The 10623-nt window shown below is 42.8% G+C and overlaps 1 protein-coding gene across 1 annotated transcript; it reads right to left on the bottom strand.

Moving 5' to 3' along the window:
- Positions 1-404: 404 nt before the first annotated feature.
- LOC116259709 (uncharacterized) lies at positions 405-8428 on the bottom strand. The gene is made up of 8 exons (XM_031637617.2): positions 8126-8428; positions 7821-8025; positions 7587-7677; positions 5899-6047; positions 3331-3574; positions 1656-1943; positions 1370-1565; positions 405-1282 (listed from the first exon to the last, which is right to left on the bottom strand). The coding sequence occupies exons 1-8, from the start codon at positions 8373-8375 to the stop codon at positions 723-725; spliced, it is 1983 nt and encodes a 660-aa protein (XP_031493477.1). The 5' UTR covers positions 8376-8428; the 3' UTR covers positions 405-722.
- Between the last annotated feature and the right edge of the window lie 2195 nt (positions 8429-10623).

The raw sequence follows: 10623 nt of genomic DNA, 5'->3' as shown, positions 1-10623 counted from the left end.
GGGATTAATTTTGTAATATATAATTGTTTTTCTTCTTAGTTCTTATTGTAGGAACCTCGATTTCCATAATAGGCCGCATGGGTAGAAGCTATCCTGCAAAACTTTCTACCAACGCCAGGACTTGTGTCTTCCAATGTAGAAAACTGGAGCGGTTTAAGTTCAATGAAACAAAGTTGGAAATATTCAATTAGGTTTAAGTTCAATGAAACTAAGTTGGAAATATTCAATGTGGATGTTACCTGATGGAGTGGAGGCCATTGGAAATATTCAATGTGGATGTTAGGTTTAAGTTCAATGAAACTAAGTTGGAAATATTCAATGTGGATGTTACCTGATGGAGTGGAGGCCATTGATTAATAAGGAAAATAAAACCCCGCTGTTTGTATATGCTCTGATCACCATGAAAAAAAGCAATGAAAAAGATGGTTCACGTGGCGTTGGGGCCTGGATTACAAACCTGCATCCAGGCCACGTGTAGTAAACCCCTCTCCAATCTTTAGCTTCAAAATATGCGATACAAATAGCAGGCAGTATACGTCTGCTCTGGTAACTAGAGCATATAAGACACATTACCATAACTAGTAAGTACACATCATTATCTCCCGACTCGTAACAAATTTTGTCCACAGCGCGAAGCAGCCACAAACAAATGGGCCACATTTATGCAACGATTGGCACAAGGAGCCCAGAAAAAATGACCTTTACAAACGACGGTTACCATATCAATAAGAAGGAAAGAAAGAAGAAGACGACGCTGCTGTAGAAGAAAAGGAGATGCCGTCGGGGGAAGGGTGCCGTGACCGGACCTTCATTCTGAGGCCGAAGCCGAAGGGGAAGAGCGGGTCGTAGTGCGCGTCGTCCACGTTCATGGGCAGCTGATCGACCCGACGGAACCACGTTCTGGGCAGTTTCCCCTGGAAGTCGTACTTACCGAAGATGACGTCCGCTATACCTGGTCCTGCCTCGCTGCCGGGTAGCCAAGCGGCCACCAGCGCGTCGATGGAGTCCAAGTACGGCTCCACGACGAGGGGCCGCCCGGAGATCAAGATCACGAGGCACCGAATTCTCGAGCAAACGTCTTCGATGATCTTGTCGCCACCGAGCGGCAGCACCAGGTTGGGATCGTCGCCGTCCGTCTCGGCATAGGGGAGCTCCCCTACCACCACGATGGCGTAGGAGAAGTTCTTGGCGTTCCTGAAGAAGGCTTCATTCGGCCGTTGCTCGTAGACCACTTCCGTCCGCTTGCTTACCGCTTCCTTTATACCTTCCAAGATGGTCGTCCCTGAGACAGGGAAAATGGCAGCGAGATGAGAGCTTAAAAGGAACCAGGACCAAACTCATAACAGGTCAGAGGAAGGGGCTTAATTACCGCTGGTGGTGTTGCCGCTGCCGCCCTGCCAGGAGACCGTCCATCCACCACACTGATAACCGACGTCGTGGGCGTGCGTCCCCGCAACCAGAATCCTTGGTGCTTTCCTGCTAAGGGGCAGCATGGGCTTGTTCTTCCCGTTCTTCAGCAGAACCAGGCTCTTCCTTACTGCCTCCCTAGCCAGCTCCCGGTGGTCCTGCATGATACATTTCCAAGATCAATTAAGGACGTCACTGCATTTCCTTGCTGAATTTCCAATAGGGAAGCGGGATCCTCTGGTGCTTACCTTGTGCCCGACTTGGTTCAAGAGGGTTCGATTCGCCCGGGGCTGTTCAAACAAACCGGCAACGAACTTGACCCTGAGTATCCGGCTGACTGCGTCGTCGATGCGGCTCATTGGGATTCGGCCCTCAGCCACCAGATCGGTGACATCTCCTATGAAGCGCACATAGTCGTAAGGAACCATAATCATGTCGATCCCGGCGATGATGGCTGCTAGGACACTGGTCTTGTAGTCCCGACCTGGTGGGCTGGTTATCCGATCAACGCCCTCCCAGTCGGAGATCAGAAACCCCTGCTCCCGATGGAAACATTTATTACAAGGTGATTGCAGATGAAAAGTAGATGTCAACGCAGCACCAACAGCATTTGGATTCAGTAATAATCCTCATAAAACCTTACTTTTATAATTTTACACTAAAGGAGCCGTTTGGTGGCCAGGTGCACTTTTTTTTTTTTAAACATTTGCCAAAAATAAAGTGAATCTTATATGGACTAAACGTATGCAAGAACAATGTTGTTTAAAATGATAGCTTTTAGATGGCAAAAACATCCCAAAATGGTTTCAAAAAGCTTTTAGATATCAAATACATCACAAAAAAAAAAAGATGAGTTGTAAAGAAAAGAAAACATGCTAAGTTCACCTTTAAAAAAAAAAGGTGGAGCTTATAGTCATCAGCAAGGGCGTAACAAAGGGGTAGGCCGGAGCCTGACTTGTAGAAAGAGTTCAAGCATACAGGCGAGACACTATTAGCTAACGAACTCAGGGCTTTGAGCAACCCAGACTCAATCTCATTTAAGTCGGTTAGGCTCTCCATAAGCAACATACCGGTACTAATTAAAAATCACTGTAACACACTGGAGGATATGTATGAGTTTACTCGTCTACATAAAAATACAAAAAATATTTTTGTTTCAGGCTGACTTCAGCTGAGCCTAGCCTAGCTCAAGCCAAGTTCGAACTTTCATTGAGAAGCTACATACGAGTTCAAGCTTGGCTCGAGATTGAGCTCAGCGGTTTTCATCGGAGCCAAGCTCAAGCCAACTCAAGCTGGAACAAACTAAACTCATCACAAGAATTATAAGCTTTATGTGGTTCGATGCGGCGTGCATCACGTGTTCAGTAGGTGACAAACGGTGTTTGAATGCAGAAAGAATCTAATTTAAACATGCCATTGAAAAAACCATTTTAGGGCTGTTTGGATGACAACCCAAGACTGGGTGCAGCTTTAGGGTTGTTTGGGTAATCTAAAAAATGGGCTTCTGAAAAACTCATTTTTGTCAAAAACTCATTTTTAACGAAGAGCGGCCTTTCGAAAAAATTAAGTTTTTGACATGCCACATAAATGCCAAAACCAGTTTTCGGAAATTGCTTAAAAATCCTTTTTGGCAAAACATGGTTTTCACAAAACAGTGTTCGCAAAAAGTGTCATCCAAATGCTACCTAAAAAAAACACCCGTATGGCCCCTTACCAAGTTTTGAAAAAATAATAGTTTAGCCTAAACAGATTGTTTGCTTTTAACTCTGATCGTATAAGATTTAAAAAATTAAGTCATCAGCAATTAAAATATACAGTTCTAATCCACAAAAATAAAAACCGTACTCGAAATTTTACAATCAAAGATGTCAAAGCAACATGTACAATGAGAGAGAGAGAGAGAGAGAGAGAGAGAGAGAGAACCTGGAAGCCTATTTCTTGTTTGAGGACCCTGGTGAGGAGGTAGGGATTGGCGTGCATCTTGACGCCGTTCCAGCTCGAATAGGAGACCATGACCGTGGAGACACCCATGGCGACGGCATCGAGGTACGGCTTGATGTGAACGTGAAAGAGCTCCGGGTAGCTTGCTATCGTATTGTTCTCGTTGATGCCCCTCACCGTCCCACCGTCGCCGGTGAAATGCTTAGCACACGCCGCCACGCTGTTGCTGCTCCCCAACAGAAACAATAAAATCCTTCCACCGTGAGCGCTTCATTTCGTGAAGAATAGCCTGTGTTTAATATCTAGACAGTATATGATTTTGAAGAAAGCCTGCATGCTAAGGTCCATCCTGCAGGCTGCACTGCATGTTTGTCTTTCTTTTGGAAAGTTTCACCCTCAAACTAGACTGTTGTCTTATGGTAAGAAAGAATCAAATTTTATCTGAAGATTAATCTCTGAACTAAGCCGAGGTTCTGTTTTTAACTCTTAGGAACTCATTTCCATTTTGAGTAGTCCAGGTTCATCATGTGGCTGGCATTCAAACGAACGCCAGAGGCGATACAGGTGCTTTTCATTTTTAATAAAGAAATTATTCTTTTAACATCAAAATTGCATTCAACAAAAACTAAAAATAATTAAAAATATGATTAAATAACATTAGCATTTATAAACATATACTATATGTATCATTTCATTTTTGTTCCTGAAAAGCGAAAACCTCGAAACAGTGGAACTTCATGATTACAAGGTGACCTTTAAATACTAGAAACTCCTGTCCGCAAGCCAGGATTGCATGAAAAAGTACGTAATTAGAATGTTACATTCTGACAACCATACATTTACTAATTCATCAAGCTTACCAACTATAATAGAATATTAAATAATAATGACCATAGACTCTCAAGGAAAAGAAAAAATGACACAAAAGGCCCCAGAGCCTTGGGTTTGGAGGCTGAAATAATTGAACTATCATGGGAAAAACAAGAATATCTGTAAAGACAAATTAGAAAATTGTCTTTTCTGAAAAGATGAAAATGCACGTCACACACACGATCGTGTGATGTTCACGGGTTGGCTTGTAAAGGGTGGAACTGTTCAGTAGGTATTGGGCCCCGAACACACTACAACGCTGCTCGAAAGGTCTTGTCTACCGGCAAAAAGTTTTGACCTCTTTCTATTCGTCAGCAGATCCTGCCGACAGTAACGTAACTAATTGGACGGCGGAGAGAGATGGTGGAATAGCAGATCTTTCGTCCCCATAAAGAAATGAAAACTTCCCAATTATGCATAAAAGAACCATGGAGCGTTGTAGGTAGGGAGCTAGGTTGCAACAGAGAGACTAAGGACTAGTCTTATCGGTATGCAACTGCCATCGTCTCACTCGCTTATGAATGCACATTTTATTCTCTTCTTTATGGGGCGGGACCTGTTTTTTTAGATCCAAAGTCCCTTGGCCTTTTCTTTCATCATGTGGGAAGGAAACCGGTTCTCCTTGAATTGAGTTCAAGGACCGGCTCCTTTGTCAGGACAGAAGAGAAAATTGAACCCTACCATCTCAAGTGATTTTCATGGTTGCGTTAGAAAAAGGGTGAAAAGCGTGTGAGGCTGCATACCCACACTTCCTTTAGTAGCACTTGTGAAGATATAAATATCTGTGTGAAAGGCCGTCCTTTCAAATTAAGGGACACCAATATGTAAATAAGAAAATAAGTACGCAAATGGCTATGAGACACTAACATATAAACAAGCAATTTGTGTGGTTCTGTGTCAACAATTGTCCATACAAACATAAGCTTGACAGCAAACTTTGATATTGGTTTCCTTTAGTGCTGGAAAAGTATTGAATTTCTTTTCCACCTCAACATTTTTCATTATCTTGAGCTGCAAAAGTCAGGCCCTAAAACTTTCTACGTATGATTCACGGGAAAAATCAGAAAATTTCCTGACCGGGTTCAACAATATGGGGAGGGACCCAGGGGCTGCACTTTGTTTTCAAGATGACAATGAATTTATGGAATCAGCTGAATTTCATGAATTTTCTTATAAGAATGCCAATGGGTAAGATTCAAATCAGATAGACTCTCGGTTTGGTTATTCAGATGTTCAAATTCGAATTCGGATTCAAATAAGAAGATTGAAAAGTTATATCCAAATCTGAATCCAATTTTTACATTTACATTTGAAATGGGACCCAAATTTTGAACCGAATCTAGCCGTTCAAAATGTAAAAGCATTGAATATAGAAACTTATTTAAAAATAAATCTGATTCGAATCGAAATTCGAATTTGATCAAACGATCAAATCTAAATCCGATCAAATGTCATTTCTTAAATCCAAATCTGATGTGATCTATTAATCGGATATTAACTTTTTTTCATTGGGCCCTCTAATGCCACTTGCCTAATGGAGAAAAAAAGACGATCTCATCCTATTCGACCCGGTTGCCGTAGGCATGGTCCTAAAAGCCCCTCCTGGTTAACTTTGTCCAAGCCAAGCCATGAGAACCACCGACAACAACGTCGAGAAGGCTAGGGATAGATCAACATTACCCTCCTTGAGCTATGAAAGGGTATCCTCTGGGGTGGCCAGATGGTGGAGAGCCTTGAAGACCAATTATGATCTCCGCCATACTCCTCACTACCTCCGTATCTTCACTGTAGCTTTCGTAGCACCGTCCCCATCTCGGGTCCCTGCACACCTACAAGGCACAAACCAACAATAAAAAACAATCCGGTCAACCAGGGGCCTTTTGAGAAATTTACACACATCTGGATGTATCAAAGGAATTAAGGGGTCCTTCTAGTCAGCAGAAAAGGATGGGCTAAGTGTCCCCAAGGGCCCCTCGGATTGGCTCTCCTGTGGGAGGAAGGAGCTATGGAGAATTATTTTGTGCACGCGCATATAAACAGGTTCGCTCTCTGCAGGGAGCCAAGAAAACCTGGGGCCAAATGTAGGGTCCATTTAAAAACATGTTGCAGAAAAAACCAAAGTTTCCATATTCTTACCTAGTGGCAGTGTCTACATTATTTCAGCCAGCACGAGAAAACAAACATTAGCTGAACTCGTTGCCGGCGGACGCCACACACACTCTAATTTTAATGCCATTTGGGCCAATCATTTATCCGTGAAGCTTCTGTTTTAGCGGAAATCAACACCGTTTTAGATGAAATTCGAGAGTCTTCACATGAAATAGACAGACTCCATGTTTATTATCGAGATAGACACAGGCACCACATATGGCCGGACCTCAGTCCAAATTACACCGAACTGGTGTGGGCACAGCCCACAAGTAGCTCTGCTAGCGCGTGAACCATGCAAATATGTGTATGGAACAATATTCTGGATTGCCAGCATTTAACTGAAGATTGAAAGAAATGGAGGATAATTGTTTTTATTTATGTATATTGACAGGCTTTTAGCATGTAAAACTCTTTAGGTTGACCCCTCCTCTCTGTCCAGCCTCATGATCATTCCTGGCTTGAGACTTGCAACAATCTAGGCGCTATTGAAATGACGAGTCACTTTTTATGGCTTTTATTTTAAGAATAACTTGTAGGTTCGTAAACATAGGAGGAGGCGCTATGGTTCCAATCGTCCAATGCGTAAGCGCCTCGTTTGTCTAGTAAGGGAACAAATCTCCTCTCACAAGAAGCAGCCTTCTCATGGATGGGGGCCGCAACTATAAGCTCTCAAGACTCAAGAGAGAACAAAAAAACCCTTTCGGAGACCGGATTGGAATGATCAACTAAAAATGTCTGGCATATTGAGGGAAACCAAAGCAAGGATCTTCTAAAAGGGGCATACTTCCCTTTGAGTTAATAAGTGCTACAACCAAACGTGGAAGTCAGAGGTCAGGATTTCCTATGACCTTTCCAATTCCTTTCAGTTAATAAGTGCTACAACCAAACGTGGAAGTCAGAGGTCAGGATTTCCTAAGCCTTAAGCTGACTTAAGAAAGTAAGAGGCAAGGAAAAAGATATAAAGATCAAAATGAAAAGAACAGAACAAGCATGCTGCAGAAAAATTTCAGAATTGCGAGAAGTGGAGCAGATTTCTGGAGTAAAAACGTCACAGGCGGTAACAAATAAAAGGGGCCACTCGTTTTTACAAGGCGTTGTTAATCATGGGCACATTTTCAAGCAAAGAACCGAAAGCTTGTGAACTAATTTAGTTTCTTTCTTGAAATCTAAAGGGACAGATATCAGAAGAAAGAAGAGAGAATTTCTTAGTTTCTTACCGCAAGACAAGGAGCAAATGTGTACGGGATTCCGGTTGCCCGGAGCTCAAGCGCCGTTGCGATCCCTATCCTCCTCATGAGGTCTTTATCCCTGTGAAGAGAAGAAAAAGCATCACAATTACGAGGATGCCCTTAGTTAGTTCGACGACATGAACAGCTTCGTCGATAATATTTTATATGGCCAGGGACAATAACGGAAATAGTCCGTTTCGGATTCTTTTTCCCGCGCCTCACCTTGCCGCGCCGAGGCCAACGTTGTGAGGGAAGACGGTAGCTCCGACGACGTTGTTATGGCCGTGGACGGCGTCGGTGCCGTAGATGACAGGGATCCCCAGTCGCGTGTCCATCGCAGACTCCTGGAAGCCGTCGATCATATCCGCCCACATCTCCGGCGTGGCATCCTCTGCCGGGTTGCTCCCTCCTCCGTTCAGAACGCTCCCTGAACAAAAAGAAAGCACAAGAAAGATCATCATCCATTTTTCTGACACGATCTTCATCCCTCAGCGAGAGGCAAAGAGAGAGAGAGAGAGAGAGAGAACCGATGAACTGGGAGCGGAGAACAGCGGGTGAGGCGACGGAGCGGTCAATCTGCGTCATCTGGCCGATCTTCTCAGCGAGAGTCATCCGGGAGAGGAGGTCGTTGACGCGTGCTTCGACGGGGAGGGTTGGGTTCTTGTACGGCAGCAGCGGCGGGGTCACCACTTCCGCCATTGCCACCTTCATCGATATGATTGAGAGCAGCAGCAGGCGCAGAAGAAGGAAGACGGGATGGTTTTTCTTGGCGGCCATGCTCGTCTTCTGAGGGGAAGAAAGCTTAGGAACGAGAGGAAGCGAATAACGAAAGTGAAAGACAGAAAGAGAAAATGATTTGGTCTAGCACCAAGGTGGCGCATAAATAAGAGCGCAAGCGCTTCGTTTTCCCCAGATTACCCTTTCGAAATCTCCTAATCACCTTCATGCCACGAACCGGTTGCCCGTACGCAACAGCAAGATCGGATTTCGGGTCAGGATGGCCCGAAAACCAGTTCAAGAATCGGCAGCCGGCCGCCCTGCCAAGTGCCAAGTTCTGGGTATAAAAAATTTGAATCTATTTCATATTTCTTGCCGGAGCCATTATTAGCGGAGAAAATTAAATCATAACCCCTTGACGATTCAATTTAACGAAACTAACCGAATAAAAAGCAATACTAATAAAGTAAGTACTTAAATTTTTTGTCAATATTTGTTGGGTTTTAACAGTTTTTATTTATTTTTTAATTAATAAATTTGCATTAATTTTTATTTTCTAACTTAAAAATAAGAAAAAACCAGATCCCATGGCACCCGATTCAATGCCCAGATTATGGGATAAGATCGGATTGATTTGCTTAGTTTGTTCTAGATCTGGTCTCGTAGAACACGATTGATCGGACTCTGACTCAGCTCGCCTATCTTCATTACATCATGGTCGTTGGTCTTAAGCGTATGGTCATGCCATTGACCATACCCCCTGACATCACATGCCCGTCTTCTTATACATCAAGCCAATATTGTTCTTTTCGAGTAAAATAAATGTAGCTTCTCGTGTTTATACCGTGACAATACTTTGGATTAAACAAGTTTTTAGTTTTGGATGGATCTCTGGTCCTATTCATTTTGTACGTGATGACTCTTTTCTTCATGAGCAAGTTGATTAGGATTGATTAAACAAATGTGAAATGTCCAACAAAGTTATGTGAGGAATATACATATTTTGGGCACTGAACGATCTTAAAGTTTTGAATCTGTTTCTAAGAAGAAGCAAATCGTGTAGGGCAAGTTTGTCCGGACAGTTTTATATCTTGGTCATCGTCTTCTTCCTTGCCGCCGAGCCCACGTTACTGTCAACAGAATGAGAAGTTCCCACGTAATATGTGAAATGGTTTGAGCTTATCGAAAATTTTCGAGGAAGAAGGCAAAAAACATGGTCAATCTATGGGGAAGCAGAAAGGGTCGGGTTCAGGTTCATAATTTCATTGCCAAGTTTGACCTGATAGGGTTTAAGATTAGTGGAAACTGCAACCGTGTATAAATGGGACTAAAATGAACTGATTTGCATAACCTTAGTCACTGAACTGAGCCGAGTACTGAAAAAAACCACAAAACCTCCACCTATGTTGAAACCATTTGCATCCTCATGATCTAAGTTTAGCCATCCAGTTTGACTAAAGAAACATGAATTGCCTCCTAACATATTATAATGCTCTAGTTCGAAAAAGTTTAATATTGTATCTAAAATTATGAGAAATATTGAGGGACTTATAAAGGAGTTGTTAAGTGGCTGATTGTCTTGGTTCTTAACCTTTTTGTATCTGCAACCAAAAGTGTTGGAGGAGCGAGTTGGGATCCATCAGACCAGAGGTCCAAGATCGGTGCGGGATAAAGACGTGGAAAAACAGACTGCGATACCGATGAAGTAAATATCTCTGTTTCAATACGTGTGACTTATGAGAGGTAGGGCTATGAACCGTTAGGCTGTAGGCTGCCCCCTAGTTATAAGCTGATTCTCTCGGATTGATTCAAGTTTATGCTCCTTCAAAGGAGAAAGAGATCAAAGTTGGGGAGGAGTGTTATCAGTTTAATTGATCACTCAAGCTGCATTTGAGTTTCTTAAGTTAGATCCCATCCCAGAAATCATAGCAGCGAAAAATCGCAGAGGGAGTATGCAACCAGAGGCACAACCAGGAAATTTATGCAAGGGTTCGTTTTATTGTTATTTTGCCAAAATTTCATAAGGTGCCAGTATTCATTTAGTTAGATCTGGCAAATTTAGATTGGACATGCAGTTCAGAATTGACTCTCAATTTGAGTCCACTATCCAACTGGGATTGGATAAAGATCCAATATGATTACATACAAATGTCTGACTTTATGCTTGTAAACTCAAGTTCATTTTTTGATAGTTTGAGTTCAAATTCAAATCCAGTTACACAAATCCGCTTGAAGTCTAATCCTTTAAAGGCTAGATCCAATGCAGATCCAAGCTCTTCACATCCCTGAGGGCCATAATCGCCCCGCC

Source organism: Nymphaea colorata, chromosome 8, assembly GCF_008831285.2.
Source record: "Nymphaea colorata isolate Beijing-Zhang1983 chromosome 8, ASM883128v2, whole genome shotgun sequence".
NCBI classification, from domain to species: Eukaryota; Viridiplantae; Streptophyta; class Magnoliopsida; order Nymphaeales; family Nymphaeaceae; genus Nymphaea; species Nymphaea colorata.
The sequence above is the reverse complement of the archived record's forward strand: the minus strand, read 5'-3'. Positions and strand labels throughout refer to the sequence as shown.

Bases quoted from the DNA above. Each gene is read 5' to 3' on its own strand.
- LOC116259709 (XM_031637617.2), bottom strand. From the start codon at position 8,375: ATGGCCGCCAAGAAAAACCATCCCGTCTTCCTTCTTCTGCGCCTGCTG. The intron at 7,678-7,820 runs GTGAGGCGCGGG...TTCTCTTCACAG, and splicing joins GTTGGCCTCGGCGCGGCAAG to GGATAAAGACCTCATGAGGA. The intron at 1,283-1,369 runs GTAATTAAGCCC...TCCCTGTCTCAG, and splicing joins CAGCGGCAACACCACCAGCG to GGACGACCATCTTGGAAGGT.